Source organism: Rhea americana, unplaced genomic scaffold, assembly GCF_003343005.1.
Source record: "Rhea americana isolate MKP2758 unplaced genomic scaffold, rheAme1 scaffold_2, whole genome shotgun sequence".
NCBI lineage: Eukaryota > Metazoa > Chordata > Aves > Rheiformes > Rheidae > Rhea > Rhea americana.
Window position 1 is genome coordinate 2,475,390 of NW_028186149.1, and position 18,447 is coordinate 2,493,836.

At 35.8% G+C, this 18,447-nt stretch overlaps 1 protein-coding gene across 7 annotated transcripts; it reads left to right on the forward strand.

The window, feature by feature from the left end:
- Positions 1 to 2,742: 2,742 nt before the first annotated feature.
- On the forward strand, positions 2,743 to 18,191 carry BNIP2 (BCL2 interacting protein 2). 7 transcript variants are annotated; one of them, XM_085303291.1, is made up of 12 exons: positions 2,743 to 2,913; positions 3,444 to 3,566; positions 4,335 to 4,399; positions 4,835 to 4,903; positions 5,455 to 5,622; positions 7,515 to 7,691; positions 8,399 to 8,501; positions 8,811 to 8,942; positions 9,534 to 9,620; positions 9,717 to 9,815; positions 11,138 to 11,173; positions 13,600 to 18,191. In XM_085303291.1, the coding sequence occupies exons 2-12, from the start codon at positions 3,517 to 3,519 to the stop codon at positions 13,640 to 13,642; spliced, it is 1,029 nt and encodes a 342-aa protein (XP_085159417.1). In that variant the 5' UTR covers positions 2,743 to 2,913; positions 3,444 to 3,516; the 3' UTR covers positions 13,643 to 18,191. The 7 variants fall into 7 exon arrangements, with proteins under 7 accessions (XP_085159417.1, XP_085159418.1, XP_085159419.1 ...); XM_085303292.1 differs by having other exon boundaries at positions 13,603 to 18,191; XM_085303293.1 differs by lacking the exon at positions 11,138 to 11,173 and having other exon boundaries at positions 13,603 to 18,191.
- The last annotated feature ends 256 nt before the right edge of the window (positions 18,192 to 18,447 follow it).

Sequence of the window (18,447 nt, forward strand, 5' to 3'; positions counted from 1 at the left end):
CGGCCGTCTCCTCGCGCCGTCAGCGCGTACCCCGAAGGCCCAGTGGCTCCGAAACGGAGAGTCTCTCACCGCTCTGCGTACTTGTAGCACGAATCCATAATTTGCCTGCCTGCCCACCTGCATTTCACCTGCGAAGCGGAACGTAGTAGTTTCCTCGGAGATGAAAGCAGGAGTATTTTTATAAATACTTTTTTTTTTCTCCCGATGATTTCTCTTATGATTTGCTCCCATTGAGGAAGGGTCGAAAAAGAGAGAYGAAGAAGTGATTTACTAGTACTGAACGTCATTGCATCATCTCATTTTGTAAAGCTGCAGGTGGTAGGGTTTTGATTGTACAGTGTCTGTCTCCAGATCTGGGAAATGCTGTTTTGCAGAGTTATGGCTAGTGTGGTGACATTTTAAAAGCTTTACAGAGCTTTTAAAAAGAGTTACAGAAGCACTTAAAAATTACTGTGAGCTACACAATGTGGTTTGTGTGCAAGAAAACACATGCACGTTCCTTACTTTTGGCTTGCTGTAAGTCAGACTTGAAAAATACTCTTAGAGGCACCTCTTTAATGCCTGAAAGCTGGAGTTCAATTTAGTATCTCTCTGAAATGGTGGATGTAAAACATAGAAAAAAAGTTAGCTAGCTTGACATGAAGATACTGGAATAACATGCTGTTCTTTGTGCAGGTCAGCTAGTTTTTAGTTTAGTCATGTACTCATCATTGCACTTCTCTTGCAAAGTAAACCCTATAGTTATTTTACTTAAAACGCTCTGGTGCCCTGATCAAGGGCTGAAAATGGGTGTTTGTCTAGGATAGACAGATGTGACTGCATCCAAATGCTTAACTCCTTTTTACTTGTATATTCTTTCCCTTTTGAGAATTCAGCAGTGAAAACTGTTAAAAAGCATTCTTGGAAGAGGTTTTTAACTTAACAAATAAAACAGACTTAATGCATTCTGTTGTTTCTCTTTTTCCAAGTTATCTGGGATAAATTAGAGTGATATCTTTGACTTCTTATGTTCCACTGTAAACCAAACCAAGCAACGGCAGTTTACAATAGGCTTCTCTGCRCTGTCATATTTGGTATTACTGCATCTTCCCAAACAGCATTAATGGGACAATTGTGAAAACTGTGTGCCTTTATCTTCCAGAAAAAGGGATGAGAACACTGGTGTTTGACTTCTGGTATAAGTAGTAATCTTTTGAAATGAAAACATATTCTGGAAATGGATGTGCTTATATTAGCTGTAGCAGAAGAGTAGTGGAGTTTAGTAACATCTTCACTTGTTATTTTTCTTCCTTGTTTGTAATGTTGTGACTTGCCTCTGGAGACACAGCACGGAAGTGCAAGAGGCACGGTTAAACACCAGCCTCCCGGGGCTCCTGTAAGAGATCAAACTGCACAGCAGTCCCATATCCAGGTGTCTTCCAACATAGGGAAGCTTCTGACCTTTATAGCTCCAAATCTTCAAATACTATTTCTGTTAATAAAATTGAGACTAATGAGCAAATAAGTTGTTCTGAGAAAGCAGAGTTTTTTTGAGTTGGCCACAAGGAGTGATAGGACCAGGTAGAAATTGCTTGCTTTTTTTCTACGTGACTAATGAAGACTTGCATTATTACAAGATATTACATTTTTCAAGTTTAGCCTTCTAGATATTTCTTTTACTGCTGCATTAATGAGAGAGTTTGGCACAGTAAAAACACAGGAAGTCAGTGCTACCACAGCAACCATAGGAAACCGGTATTCTAACATCTGCTTTAGCTTCTATAAGCAGAGATWATAGGATTTATTTTTTCCTGCTTTGTAAGCATTTTTATTGATGATGTAGAATTATTCAGTAGCTGACTTGAAAGTTGGCAGTTTTCTAACTTTCTTGAAATTGAAGATAACCTTTTCTTAATTTCTCATTTTTCTAGTTGACAGTGATAGTGTACTTGCACATGAGACAAGTCAAAAAATCCAAAACTACTGCGTCATCTGAATGTTTAGTAGGATGCTGAAATGAAATAACTTAGAACTCATGCTTTCATTACATAAGATTTGGAACTTGCCTTGTAAGTTGTTTGTAATTATGCAATGCAGTATTTAGCAAATAATTGGTTTTAATACATCTTTATGAGATGTTGCTGATGAGAATTCTGTAATTTATGTGGGAAATATTTTGTAACAGTATTCTGAAATGTTACTACCTCATGAAAAGAACTTTTAAACTTTATGCCTTAGTGTATTGGGTTATTGTATGTTTCCTGAGGAATGTCATATTATTCATGCAGCAAGAAATTATTTCAAGTATGGTATTATTAAAAAGGGGAAAATATTTCAGTTTTTTGGGTGGGAGAAGGAGGGAAATGTCAGCAAAGTACGCTGAAAATCTTTGCCATTGAACTTACCTCTAGTTCTGTGGTTTTACAGAAAATCAGCATTTTTTAAAAAGGCTTTTATTAATCAGATTGTGCAGTGTCACCTTAGGCATTGCAGGACTCATTTGAGAGAAAGGAGGGGGAAAAAAAAAAGTCTGTGATTGTAATCAGGAAAACGGAAATTGAGAGGTGCTATTTGCTCTAAAGGATGATCCTACGGAACAGTAAGTTTAACTGTCACTTTGTCCATGTGAAAAATAAACTGTATCTCTGGCTTAACTGGCTGTGTGATTGTATTCAGGCCTTGTACTTACTAGTGTTCTGTGTTGCTTATTTACATTTAAAAATGCTGTGTAGTTTCATGTTCTGATTTGTGTCGATTGTAATAAGTTTACTTGTTCCTGTTAATCTTTAGAGCCAGCACAGCCGAGAGTTTGAACTGGATTAGACGTTAACTTGTGTGTTACCAGAATGGTTTATTATGTTCCATTATTGGGGATTCCGTGTTAATGGTGATGGGTGAGCCTGAAAAAACACAGCCTGACTTGCATGTCGCAGGGTGAGTTCTCCAAACAGCTCTAAAATAGGGAGTTAACTTTAAATTGCTTTTTTTAGGAACTGTGCTGTATTTTATACCTGACCATCTGTGGTTTTCTTTTTTTTTTTTCTGAGTATACTTTTTTGTTTGTTTAAGTATCTCTCATAGAAACTTGAGAATTCTCAGGTTTCTTGTAGTTTTCTTTTAGAGGGAATTGTTGTAATCCAAACAATAGATCAGGTTGCTTAGGGACTTGATTTAAACTTAGAAATTGGTCCTTCCTGAGCAGGTCATTGGGTGAACTCCAGAGATACCTCTCTGTGTGACAGAGAGGTTAGAAGGTATTCTGTAAGTGGAGGGGAGGCGGGGGGTTGGCTTTTTCTTTCTTTTCTTTCTTTTAAGGTGGGGGGCAGAAGCAAAAAGCTATTCCCTGGGTTGGTTTCTTTTTTTTTTTCTTGTATAATAACACAGTGGTAAGTGAAAGGACATGTTGTATGTACTAGAATACCGACAATATTGAACTAGCATCTTCTGTTGTCTGTTTTTTGCAGCTCTTTTTTAACCTGCTGTCTTGAAGACAAGAGGTTCGGCTGATCAGGAGTCCCTATTAGTAATTTAAGAAGAATGGAAGGTGTGGAGTTTAAGGAAGAATGGCAAGATGAAGATTTTCCAAGGTTTAAAAGAATAATTTGTTCAAATCAAATGTATAACATCCAGATAAAGCTAATACTCTGTTCCTGATGAATCAATACTAAATAATCTTGCAGTGATTTTCAGTATTAATGTAGTAGTATGAAAAGGGTTTTGTGGTGTGGCTCTTTGTGGACTGGAGAGCGATCTCTCCAAGTGTAATTCAGGTAATACAGGAATGTCACTGTGCAAGCCTTCAGTGTTACTGAAGAGGGAGTTTTGAATAAAGTTAGGTTTTGTGTTTTTCCACTATGGTAACCTTTTGCAGCTACACTGTTTGCATATTATTATCAATGTCTGAAGGCCCAAATACTTCATTAGGCAATGTTTCTGGGCGAAATTTTTAACTGTTAAGAATGCTAGTGACATTTGTGCCTGAAGAGGTGCTAAAGCAGCTGAATGCAGAGACATTTGGTAAGAAAGTGAGAGATACTTCTGAGATGTATTTAATATCAGACTTTCTCATGGCAAGAATATGACAAATTTTCTGAAGGATGATAGGCACCAATAGCAACCAGTATTTTGKTATTGATCACATCAGCAGATGGTCATTTGAGTGCTGTAAAGGAGTTCCCTGTTAGCTCAGTGCTTGGTTTGCTGACAGGTCGACCTTAGACTAAAGTATATTTAGTGAAATCCTGTCCCACAGTGGATTTTTTTTTTTTTTAGCAGTGCATGAATCTAAATATTTTGCATTTAGCTGGTTATAAGAGAGACCCTTTTGTACTAATATTTTCTACTTCTTGCACCAGGCCCCTGCCAGAGGATGACCCTGAATCAGATATATTGGCTGAGGCTGGAAGAGAAGGTGAAATTGGTAAGAACAGTTCACTCTAGTCAAGCAGACTTCTTCCTGCTTAGGCAGCTGTCTTAAAGCTCCATTTTTGTCTTTTTTTCTTTTTTTTTAAGAAGTTAGGTTTGAGGGAAAAGCATTCTAAATGACGTATTTGTATTAAAAAAATGTTATTTGAAAAAAAAAGTTTTTGGAATAAAACATCTGAGAATCATCATCCTCCCTCTAAACTGAGCTGTGAAGTTAATACTGGATAAAATGARTTATTGCACTCTCCCTTCCTGACCTATCTGAAAAATAACAGTTCATTGTTTGGTATCTGAGTGTCAGTAGTCACCCCAAATTTCAGGACTAAGAGTGCTTTTAAGAATGTTCCACGTCTGAAAGGTCAGGGAGGAAATCCAGATGCTTTTTTTCCTCATTTTTAAAACTTTTCTGGATTTTGTCCGTCTGCTTTAGCTTTGGCATTTCCAGTGCTGGATCAGGCATTTTATTTTCTTCCCTGCTTTCAAGTGCTGTCTAAAACACGCAAGTATTTGCTTTGTGTTTCAAAGCATGCTGTGTATTTACCTACTAGTTTCTTTGTTTTTCTGTCCTTACTGTTGTCTGTCAGCCTTTATTTGTTATAGCTTGTATTTTTTTTTTCCAAAAGTGGTTATGATGTTACCAATATCTAACGAAAACAAGGGCTAGAAACATTAATCTTTCGCACTGTCTGTAACATTTAGTATAACATCTAGAATGGGTTGTGTGCACTTTGATATAGCTAGCATAGATTTTGGTCAGTTAGGAGGTGGTAGCACTTCACATTTTTCTTGCTGTATGAAATATGGTGGTCTACTACTGTGATCATAATGCGTATACAATTGGGAATACTTAAAGACTACAGAACTTAAAACTCAGTGCTGTTCTTTTCACCCTATGTTTATTTTAATTTCTATTCTAAAGACACATTGGTTAAGTGATGGGCATTGTCTTATGCACTTTGGCAAAGCACTGCACTATTCTGGATTGTTGATATACTTCTCTAAACTTGTTTTAACTTTTAAAGTTAATAACTTGCTTTTTTTTTAATGCAGAAGTTAATGGAAACAAAGTGAGGAAGAAACTAATGGCACCAGATATTAGCTTAACTTTGGATCACAGTGGGGAATCTGTATTGTCTGATGACTTGGATGAGAGTGGAGAGATTGATTTGGATGACTTGGATACTCCCTCAGAGAACAGTAATGAATTTGAATGGGAAGGTAACTGTTTTGTTGCTTTTGTCTAATTCCATAAAAGACTTCTATTCTCTTATGCACAGGTCCACAGTTTTTCAGGTGGGGAGTAATTAAGGCTCAACAYTGTAAGAATAAAAATATAAAGGGAATGATTAAATTGGGAATTGTGAATAGGTATAATGAATTTGTAAAAAGCAAATCAAACCCTGACTGATTAGTAAACAGACAAACATAACAGCTGTAATGCTAAATAAACTTAAGTGAATGTCATGAACACTTGTAAATCTCTAAGTTACGGAAAATCCTCATCCACTGTGGTATGTTTCTAAGAAATAAACTGGGAATTACAGATGAGTTTTAAATGGAGATGAACCATGCAGAGAGTATGTACATTGTAGTTTAGCTTTTCACAAATCTGTAAATTGCAAATCTTTGAGGAAGATTGAATGTTATTTTTAAAAAATACTGATCCTGATCTGATGCATTGCTGTTAATGAGAAAGGGCAAAGGCCACTAACTTTAAAGTTTGCCTGTCTTCTAAACTGATTGGAAGCAGCAGAAGAATCCCTATTGTGTGTCAAGGAATTTGAAAGTAACTTGATACGAAGCTAATTTAGCCATACCTGCACTAGAAGTGCTACACGCAAGCTATCTTAGAATTGAGAAATAAATGCTTCATCTTTCTTGATCTTTAGAGGTGAAAACTTGAGAGGCTACCAAATTTTATTTGAGATAACAAGTTCTGCGTATGAGTTAAGTCCAGCTGAGTGTTAAAGCTGCAGTTATAATTATGTTTTAAGACCCTTTTATAAGTCAAAACTGTTTTCTGGGCCAAACAGTTGGAACCTTTAATTTGTGCTGCTAAATGTGCATCAGAAATAACTGAACCTGCAAGCTCAAGTATTCTTTTTTTTATGTTGTAAAAAGAAAAATTAATTCCTAAGTGAACAAGAAGTTTTCTTTTACATTGTTGCATGTGAAGCACGACCTGTTTTTCATTTCAAGATAGTCTATAATTGGAGAAAAATGCTTTTAAAAACACAAATRTTTTTTAATAGCTAAGGAGATGTTGCAGGTGAAGTTTTCATAGCAGAGACTGTGGGTTTGCCTGTGTAAAAGGATTTTTGTTGTTTTATTATTTTAGGGAAGAATTGGTGTTTGGGTTTAACTCTGGAATGATGCTAAGGAAATGTTCCAGATRTTTGTGCGTTGTTTTTAAAAGTGGCTGAAAAGGGTTTCTGTCTTTTCTTCCTTTTAATGCTGCTGTCTTCATTTTCCTGGAAGGATAGTTTCAATTAACAGCTTTGTCTTGGGAACAGACAACTAACTTGCAGTAGGTTTTTCTCGCTTTGGGTAAGGTCTATGCAACAAAGTCAAGAATCATAATGTAATTGGAGCAAATTCTTTCACAGATTGCTGCCAGCATAAATTTCATATATATTGATTGCATACACATGAACTAGATTTAATTTCTAATAGATGTCTGCATGTCTGCTTGCAAGATAGTGTTAATGTTTTAATTATGCTTTTGTGTAAATCTGTGATCAAGCAACCTTTATAATAATCGTTGGAGTTAACCACTTTGTTTATTTTGTTGAACTACACTAAGGTCTGTGTTCTAAAAGCTTACAATTAAAAGGCTTCCTACGTGATTAGAAATTTGTCAGGCACTTTGAAATAAAACATTATAGTTGATGCATATCAATGCTAACATAGAATATTTTCATTAAATGAAGTATTTGGCACCCATGAGATCCTATTTCATAATGGCTGAAGGAACTAAGTTGGCTGATATGTTTGACGGGATGAGGAATGTTGAAATAGATTAGATAACAAAGTGGTTAACTTGTGTTGTAATTGAGTGTCACTCCACATAGTATTCATAACGGATCTTGAACATATTTCATCTTTGGTAGATGATCTTCCAAAACCAAAAACTACTGATGTAATTAGAAAAGGATCGCTTACGGAGTACACTGCTGCAGAAGAAAAAGAGGATGGTCGGCGCTGGCGTATGTTTAGGATTGGAGAACAGGACCATAGGGTGGACATGAAGGCAATTGAACCGTATAAAAAAGTTATCAGTCATGGTGGTAAGAATTAGCGATGTGCTGAAGGGAACTGCTGAGAAACTGCTATTTTGAGCTGAGTTGGGGTGGGATAGGAAGAACTTTGGGCATAAAGGTTCATGAACGATGATCATGTGTTGCACTGTTAAGGCATACAGTGGGGTTTTTTCTTTCTTTTTTCTAGTTAAACTGAAGTTTCAAAATGCACGCGTGTTTTGGTAGTGCTACTAATGTGCCTTTCTAATGACAAAGCCTAACAAATACTAAAAAACTGCAGTATTAAAACATGATGGGGTTGCCCAAATATTATGAGCATTTTTTTAAGCTGAATGTATGTAGTAAGATGTGACTTTTTCTGCTACTGGTATAGTTCTTTGGTTTTGTGAGAGTGCTGAAAGCTGAGGCATGAATCAGTTTACTGACTCTTCTCAACAGTGTATACGAAGTTTAAGTAGGGAGAAAAGCTGACCATCCGGAACGCTGTTAAAGATACTGAGATTCTAAATGTAAGTGCAGCAGCTGATTTACTGTAATCCCAGTGATGCCTTTAAGAGTAGACAAATGGACAAACTTGGTAAATCTTAATGTTTCTTGTAACTSTGTGAACTTACCATGAACGTTTGTAAAGCCTTTAGGTACTTACCAAGCAGGGTTGACCTTTCTTTGTGTAAATGTAGTCAAGATGTAGTCATCTTTGTCACTTGCTGCTGCTTTTTCTTCTTTGTTTTTAGGTTATTATGGTGATGGGTTAAATGCCATTGTTGTGTTTGCCGTATGCTTTATGCCAGAAAGCAGCCAGCCTAACTACAGATATCTAATGGACAATCTATTTAAGTAAGTTGTCGTCTGCCTCCAAATACCATCTTAGTTTCACATTGTGAGATACAGTATTTTAATGTTAGGGAGAGTATGCCTCTTTTTTTCCTTTAAATTAAGTCTTTTACATTTGAGGTGAGGAAGAGGTAAGAAATAGTAAAGCAACTACATTTACTTTCGGGGGGGGGAAGACCTGACTAGTTGCTCAACACTCTTTTTTTCTTTCTTTTTTTTATTAATAATTAGTAATTTGAGCAGTAGTTGTAATTACGTTAATAATATCTGTAGGTCTTCACTTGGAGGTTTTCTCTGTGCTTATCTTTGCAGGTATGTAATTGGCACTTTAGAGCTATTAGTAGCAGAGAACTATATGATAGTTTACTTGAATGGTGCAACAACACGGAGAAAAATGCCAAGTTTAGGCTGGCTCAGGAAATGTTACCAGCAAATTGACAGAAGGTAAGAAGTTCTGCTGCAGTATTTTCTTAAAATACTTATCTGCGTAATGGTATGTATTTTGGGAAAASTGCTACTTAATGTGGTGTATGTGGTACCTGTCCGCTAAGACTTACTTGTTAAGTGAATTGTCTGGTATATTGAAGATCTTTTCCTAAACTGAGACAAAGTAGAAACAATGCTACAGGCATATGTAATTTTTAAATGAAAATAGTAGATTGTTAGAATGCTGTATACTGTTACCATGTAGAATGGTAACATGCATTAATATGCTAAATAAATACTAGAAGAAGATAATAAGATTGATCCTTTTTGAGTACTTCATTACAACTGTACAAAAAGGTTCAAAGAAACGTTGTCTTCAGAATGTCATTCCCTTTTCACTGTTGAGAAGGTGACATTACAACTGTATAGTTAAAATATAAAACGTACTATGACTTTTCTGGTTGATGGGAATTTCTAATAATGTAAAGTCTAAATGATTTATGCGACAAAGTTGTGCTAGCAAGAAAGTACTTCTCTTTTGTATGCTCAGAAGCCTTTGTCACATTGCCTGTGTTCTAATATTTATGTCTGCTGTTTTGAATTCTTCAGGTTAAGGAAAAATCTGAAATCATTAATAATAGTTCATCCKTCTTGGTTCATCAGAACGCTTCTGGCCATCACTAAACCTTTTATTAGGTAATACTCTGGAAGGTATTTAAACTTCAAAAACTATTTTAATTTTACTGAACATTTTTAAAGTTGTAACTGTACCCTGTGTGTGTTCTTCCACAGCTCAAAATTCAGCCAAAAAATTAGGTATGTTTTTACGTTGGCAGAACTAGCTGAACTCATCCCCATGGAATACGTTGGCATCCCAGAGTGCATAAAACAGTACGTTTTATTATTCAACTGTGTTCTAAGTTGACCATGGTTTAGTACCAGTATGTAAATGTATTCAGTGGTTGGTTTTGAACAGAAAACTGACTTATGTAATTACTGAATTATGGCATGTGAATCGTGGAGGTGAGGCCTCACTGCAGGTTTTCTCCACTTGAATGTTAAACTGGCTTATTAGAAATTCTAGGCATGTTAGTACTGAAGTTACTATAGATATCTTCCATTTTCATGCTAAAATGCAGAGTAATTTAAGCAGTGAAATATCACTTGGGTCAGGATTTCATTTAAAAGAAAATCTGCAATGGAAGAGTGCTGAATCCTTAACTGTAATATTCTGAAACTGCTTTGGGGGAAAGGCAGCATAATGTGCTTGTTTTTTTCTGCCTGTCCCCCACTGTTCCTCCTTCACTCCAGATCTTGGCCATGTAGTATAACCTATTCTRGTGTTAGCACAACTCTTTATATGCCCTCAGGCATGATGATGACTTTTCAATAGTATGTGTGGATGCAGTAGTAGAATAAAGATCRTTAATTAAAGAACCAATTGGACATACTAACAATATTGATTTAAAAAAAAAAGAGGCTGATCCACCTATTAAGAGCTGTAACAAAGAGCCTGTAGATTATGCATCACAATAGAGGAGCTACAAGTGTGGTGGCAAACTGGGAGCTCTATAAGGAAGGATGGTATAATGTCACCCTGGTCAGAAGGGCACATCCTTGTGGAGGAGGAGAGCAATTACTGCAGTAAATGCTACTGTATTACAGCTGGTATCAGCTGCAAAATTGAACTTTTTATAAAATGAAGACAATGTGGTTTTCTGTGTGGAAAGAGACTTGTCAAAGTTGAAGCAGCCTTGTGCTAYGTTTAAAATATTTTTTAATGGGGCTTTTGAAGGATGCATTACCAAAATCCAGATTTTCATTCCCAGTCTGGCAAGACTTCTATCTGTTTTGATGAACTATACTCCTTCTGTAAAGGCTGAACTGGTTGATTTCTGGAGTTAGTTCAGACTTGTGGTGGATTATTTCTGGCTTTAGACTATTCTTATGAATACAGACCTTAAATTTCAGTGAAAGATACTGTACAAGAGGTTGTATTGAATTCATATCTTATGACATAGTAACCAAATCTTAATGCTCCTTGTTTAAGGCTCATAGAGGTTGGAAGTACAATATCTATTTTTCTTAATTATATCAATTTTAAACTTGGTATGTTTCCACAAAATATATTGAAACTAATACCAGTTTGCAACTTCTGTTGAGTTTGGCCTTCATATCTTTGATTTACTGAAATCAAACTTTTCCTCACCAAGGTATGAAGAAGAAAAGTTTAGAAAGAAACAGAAAAGGTATATTCATGTTTTGATTAGGGTTGCATCTAGATAAGACTGTTCGCTCTGCAACTAACTCCCAGTTGATTGGCTTGCATAAAGGAATAAGCATTTGTAAATATAAACATGCACTAGCGACCGAGTTTCTATGCATGGAAGTAGCTGTTTGTAATGCAGTGTAACACCCTGTATGTTTAACCAGATATTTGTAAATAGTCTCYAGTATCACATGAGATGCTTATTTTTAAGGGGATGTACAGATTTTCAACTACATCTTCACCACGCAAAAGTCATGATTCTAGGTGAATTGATTAAACTAAGTTTCATTGTATCAAAAAAAAAATGATGATGTCTGAAAGAAGAACTGGGTTTAGGTGCTAAGCTGTCTTCAGTAAATGCAGCATTGGGGGAAGTTCTAATCTTGAATCTTGTATTTTGCTTTAGTTCGGTATTCACTACCTTTTTTTCTAATTATTAACTTGCACAGATGCAATCTAAATTAGTTAATATTTTTAGTGCTGTTTGTATTTGCAGTGCCTAAATTCCTTGCTAATAAACATTGGGTTTTCATTTTGTTAATTTTCATGGCCTGTTAACCATTCAAGCTATTGTGGAAGTAGATTTTTTTTTTTTTAATTTTATGCATTTTTTTCCACTTTGCCACTAACAAGTGTACTGAAAGGTTTTGATACTAATTTTAACTTTTTTTTGATGAGTCCTCCTATGTGTGCACAACTACTGAGGGAGCCTTATTGTCTGCAAATTAGGTGGCTGGCAGAGAGGTAGGATGAGAGGCAGGAAAAAAATACATAAAGAGTGTAGGGGTTTTTTTGTGTGTATTTTTGTGTGTGTTCTTTTTTTTTTTTCTGAAGATGGGTAGATAAGGCTGGTGAGAAGTGTATTGGGCATCTTCTAGGAATTACTCCAATTAAGAGAGAATCTTGCAGTGTTTTTGTCTGAAGTTAAAAACATCAAATTCAATAAACTGTTTTCAGTACATATTAAAGAGCAACTGTTCTGCTTGATTTTCCAGCATATATAATTTGGYCCAATTCTATTGCAACATCCATTGCAGACCTAAGACACTCAAACAGTAATGTAAAAACTTTTTAAATTTCAGTACACAACTCTTCAGTGTCCATGTCAATAATATCACCRCTTATATTTCACAAAAGTGAAATATTTTATCTTCCTATTTAAAATTCTTAAATAAGAGGAAAGATCACAAGCGCTTGTTAGAACAGGGGGAAAGATGTGTTAAGTTCAGTTTTTAACTTTGTCAGGGATGGCAGTGAGAATTCTTTGGCTAAGCATAATTTGAGTCATTACGGAAGCTGGAATATTTTATACTTTTATGGATTTATATTGTTAATTGTATGCTTACATGTAGCTTGTTTTTTCACATTAGCTTCCCATATTTTCTTAAATACTTTTTTTTTTGAAATGTCCTTTAATTCATGTCAAAACATGCTTTCCTATGATACTGCAGTGAGGATAGGGATCAGCTGCAGCTGCATACCCTGCAAGTAAACAGTTATTTTACTAAGACTGATTTGTAGATGATGAAGATCCAACAAATTTGGAACAGTATGTACTGGACTCAGTTCATACAACTATTATAGTGTTGCTGAAAATAGAATACCTGCCTCCTCTTTTTTGGGGGGGGCTCATGGCYTAGAGAACAGTCATTGTTTTTACTGTTTTGGAGAAACTGGCTGGTTATAGTTTGAGAAACTGAAGAGGTAGGAGGTACAACTGGGTTGTGACAACACAAACTTATTCTCCTGCTCTGGAACTGCTATTGGTTCTAAAATGAATTTACCTCTATTCACTACTTATTTTCCAAAAGATATAATTAAGGCTATAGGCTCTTGGTGTAAAGATGGAAAAGTACGTCTCATGCAGGACTATTAATAATCCAGTGGTTTCTGCAAAGTAAGATCTTGTTTGCCAGTTCAAAAGYGGATTGCTTTTTATAAAAAGAAATTTCAGCAGCATGATGGTGAATTTTTCGTGGGTAATCATAGAGTATGAAGTAGCACAGCAGTGCTTGATAGCAGTAGATGTCATCTTACCTTACTTTAAACTTGTATTTCTGCTTGCATTCATTAGTAACAGCATAAAACCTGCTTTTCTTATTTTGCAGTCAAATTTCACTTGCACTTTTCAAATGCTTTCTTTCAAATGCTGTGCTTATTTAAATGGTTTCTTAACAGACTTAACTCATTTCTATGGGGARGTAGGAAAATAGATGTCTTTTTAAAACACCTTGTGACCGCATTCGAAAGTTCTTAATTTAATATTTATTTACTAAAACACTTTCCGTGTAAAAAGCTTTCAGCTTCTTCCTGTTAAGATTAATCATTTTGGCTTAAAATAGAGTTAAGAAACTAACAAAAATTTCTTGTTAACATAGTTTTAATTTTACTGCTTGCTTTCTTAAGCAGAATTGACCAAGAGCTGAATGGGAAACAAGCAGAAAAATGAACAGTAAGTTTGGAATCCAAACAGAACAGAAGAATATGCAGATGGAATGATTCTATTTTTTTCTCCATTTACAATGCATTCATTAATGTGTGTGTATGTATGTGTGTATATATATATATATATTATATAACCTGTTACAAAAGGTGCTTGATTTCTTTGAACTAGCACACAATGGACTGTTCACTGCTGTATTGGTTTAAGTCTTGACTTTAATAGCTACCTTTATATGTAATCATTTTATACTGCTAAATGTCAAAGAACCCTATGTTTTTAGAGAACATTCTTGCAATTGTTTATCTAAATGATGCATGTTCTTCAGTCAAGTATTTATATACCTAAATGTTAAAGGAAAGAGATAATATATATTTTTATGAGTCTTAGCAATATAATGTGTACCTGCAAAAGGAATTAATTTGCAGGTAGATAAGGCCATAAATGACTGTTGTTGTTACTGTACAAAGTGCGTGATTTGTTCTGTTGTAAATGGTCAAATGCATTTCTTGGTGGTTGCAGAAACCTTATCTTTTTGGATGTTAACGATCACGTAATGTAGTCCTTCACAAGTGTGGCAATACTTGGTTTTGTTCATGTTCCTAATACAAGCAGAATTCATTCACCTTGCTAGAGTGAGCTTGAACTTTGGATATCTTTTGTCCATTTCTCAGCATCTATAACTGTAGTTCTATGAACTTCAGTCTGTTGGCCAAAGGGTTTATTGCTGGGAACTGAATTATTGAGGTCACTAATGGGATACTAGATCTTTCTCTAAGTTGCAAATGCACATTCTGCCTCAGTAAATCAAGGCTACTTCTGGTTCAGTTATGAGAATGAAATAAGTTCGGTTCTTCCTGGATGAGTATCAGTTGTCACCAACAGAAATTCTGGTTGTTTTCAGTAGAGCTTAGAAGCTGCATAGATATAATTCTAACCATAATATGAGTTGTCTGCACAGGTAAAATTTAGGTATCTTGCAGAGGTAAGGGGAATCTTTAAATGCATATATCATATTTGTGGATGAAGCATCCATTTCTAAAGCTATTGGTTTGGCACCTTTTACTGGCACTAACTTCACTTTTTTTTTTAAGGCAATTTAAAGGAGGGGTTCTGATAATAGCTGTAAATGTGTCTATAAGAGGTGTTCTTGAATGCATCAACCAGTGTTTATAGGTTTATCAGGGTAACAGAATTATGCACTGCTTATAAAAGTTTGTAAAATCTATTTGATAATCATTCTTTCTTCCCTGTAAGAAGTGGTATATGCAAATGAATCCATTCAGGAGCTGAACAGTTTTAATATTAGAAGCAAATGTATTAAATATTTTTTGTTTTCTATTGTGCTCACAACTTTGTCTTACTACTAAAAGTATAAGTTCTTAATTAGTTTAAATGTTGGTATAATACATAGTTCTTTTATAAAAATAAGGTGGCATTCAACTAGATTACTACTTGGCACTGATACATAGAAGTCGAGAGCTAGTTCCATGGTCAGGATTCGTTACTAATGAACACTTAATCTGCTATCTTTAATGATACACACATGGACACTACAAGAGCAGATACTCATGTATCGTTGATGGAGATTTCTGCAAACTGGACACTTTAATGTCCTGTTTATTTTAACTCTACTATTTCCACAGTGTAATGTGTATGAACATGCAAGCSTGGAAATCTTCCTGATTTTTACTGATTGTATGTGGCTCCTAAGATAGATACTAAGTATTCTGATCATCTTATTTCAAAATTTTCCTTAAACACCCTTCTCAGTAAAAGCATATTTTTTGTCTTATTGCTTTCTGTATATATTGTGCAGTACAGAGTAGCTGGCCTTCTGTATGGGCCTTATTCATGAATGATAGAATTGTTAGCTTTGCCTTTTCCTCATGGCTGACTGGTTCTACAGTTTCATGTTGCAGAAGTGCTATTTCTTTGAAAATGTATATATGCTTACCTAATTGTTTAGTATAAGTTTTTGTGAATGAATACACAGCATAGCAGTTCTTTTCCTGTCCCCTGAAGATGCACAACTTGAGAAACATGTTTGCTATGGATGATTCCTCTCTGACATTTTCCAGCCTATCATTTAATGGTGAGATGTATGTTTACAAAAAGCAAAGAGGTTCCAAAGTTATCTTGAACACACATAGCTAACTTTTTGTCAAATTTATATTTTTAAATCTGTAAGACAATATATTTTAATATCTGAAAACAAGAAAAAGTTGGAATGCCATACTTGAAATTATTTCAAAACCTGAATCACTTTATAGTAAGATGTAGTATTGTAGGAAATTCACATTTGAATGGCACTTTGTGCTAAAAGTGAAATTCATGGTGCAAGAATACAGTTTAAGCCCTGTCAAAAAAAGATAAATTCGTAAGCCACTAATTTACCTTTGATTTAGAGGTTTCATGATTCTTACATGAAAAATGTAGTAATAAGTTAGTAGCYTTTTGTTATTATACTGTGCAACTGAAATGGAGATGTTTGGGCCAGTGGCCTGCTTGTATGGATGTGAGGTTTTATAAACTGATTTCTACCATAGGAGGAATGTTCYGAAGTGTCAAAGATAATTTGGAGCAAAAGTGCCATTAAAAACTGAGAGTAGACTAGACTGCTTCAGTGTTCTTGATCTTCTACCTAGTACGGCAAAGACATGTTCTGTTGGAAGGCATTGGAGAAGGATGTAAAAAGACAGCGCAGAAGCAGATTGAAATATTTGAAGTAACGGGATTTTAAAATGGAGAGTATTTGTTTCCAAAAAGCTTGGAGCTAGTTAAAATAATAGGTAACCCTGTGTATAACTTAATGCAGTTTGGCATCTATGCCAAATGTTTTTCTATTTATTTTCAGTGAACAAGTGAGAATAGCACTTCTTGGAGTAAGGAATTGTGTATTCAAATACAGTAGCTRTATTCTAAATAGCACACAGGTAGTATACAGCCTGGTATTTGCTAACGTGTTTCGGCAAACTTACTGCATTGCACACTTGATAAATGCTATAATGGCAGCTTAAGATCTCCCAACAGTTGATTTGCGTCAGATTTTAAAATTAGATTAAGTGTTGGAGGTAATGGAATCTCTTACGAAATGACCTTAAAGTTGGGGGAAGAAGGCATCARTGCCTAGTTGTATGTTAGAGATTCACTGTCGCCTACTGAAAAATCTATAGTGACTAGAAAAAAGCACCAAACTTCTAAACAGTATCTATTGCAGAGAAAAGATTCTTAGTAAAAGGAGTGATTTCTTTCAGTGTCAAATTATCGTTTGTGTATGAGACAATGTACTTGGTATTTATTATGTAGAAAGATGGCTTAAATGCAGCTGTTACCAAAAGCTGTTGTCTTTGGAGATTATTTTAAATTGTGCTTTTTATAACTGCAGAAGTTTTATAAAGTTTTTGGTGAAAATTCTTTTTCAGTCCTCTGGTGGATGCAGGTCATTCTCTAAAGGATTTGTTTCACAGATAGTGGTTCTAGAAACTTTGGAGTAAGCGTGCTTTTCAGTCAGAGTAGCACTCTGAAATACAAGGAATATTTAAATGTCCATATTTTGAAAGACAAATCTTGCAGCTGTCCTGACTTTGTAATTGTAAGTTAAACTATGTTGTTTCCCGTGTCATACCTTGCTCTGTATATTGAGCTCATAGGAAAAAGTGGTGCGTCTGCACAGTGAAGAAGGTCCAGTCAGTAGTGTTTAGTGTTTTCTTCGTTTCCCTCAGGTATAACTGAGATGGTCAAAAAATGGCTTTAATTTTGTTGAACTATTTCAGCTCACTTTTCAGTTCTGTGATTCAGACTGCCCAGGTTACTCTGAAATATCTTTTTCATCTCCCTCCCCCCATACTGAAAATGATCTGAGGCAAAACTACTTCAGTGTTTTCAAAAACAGAAGGCCTGATCTTACCATGCTCCCTACTCTTAAGTTTGCTCAGCAAGCTGCTAGCTAACACTTCTGATGTGGAATTCCAGGTTAATATTTAGAAAAAGTACTCATGGCAGACAGATACTTTTCGAGAGGCTTTGCAGTGCTGCAGTGTTCTTTATTCAAGCATCTGAACAAAGCCTTTTTACTTAAAAACCCAAGTTGTAGGGCTGTGTACCAGCTGAATGCTCGATAGAAGGGCTGAAATACTATTAATATATGTCAGTGTGAATGCTGATATGGGAAACTTGCAGTGTTAATAAAATGARGTTGCAGTAGTCATAGGGGTTTCTGGCCTCTACAAAGATTCTGCAAAAGGCATTACTGATATATGATCATATGCAGAAAAGGCAATTTCTGTATCGTAGGTTATTGACTACTAATAGTCTTCACACACAGAACTGTATTTTCCTTTGCCCCTTTAATGTTAGTTCTGTAAATAAAAGATCCTTTTTCACCTACCTCTGAAAAATAGGTTGTGATCCCTTTCTTTTAAATGAACTTCTGTTTTCTCTTTGATTTTTCAAGGTGTCATGGAGTAATGTGATATACACATGCTTAACACTTCTTGGAAACTTTTTCATTAGGAAAAATACATGCTAAATGGAATAAATACTCTTGGAGAAGGTCTGAATGTTTACTTTCTCTTTGGAATGTAAGTTTGTGGGATGCAAGTCTTTCACCGCCACACGCAACTTGAAAACCCTCTCGGAGACCGCCCCCGCCCTCTGTTCGGGAAGCCGGGGCGGCACTCCCCCGCCGAAGCTCTGCCCGCCGGGCCGAGGGCAGGGCCTTGCTCGCGCTCTCACCTTCGCGCAGCCGCCGGCCGGGGCCGCGGGACGTGGCGCTGCCTCGCGCCCGCTGCCGCGCGCCTCCCGCCGCCATT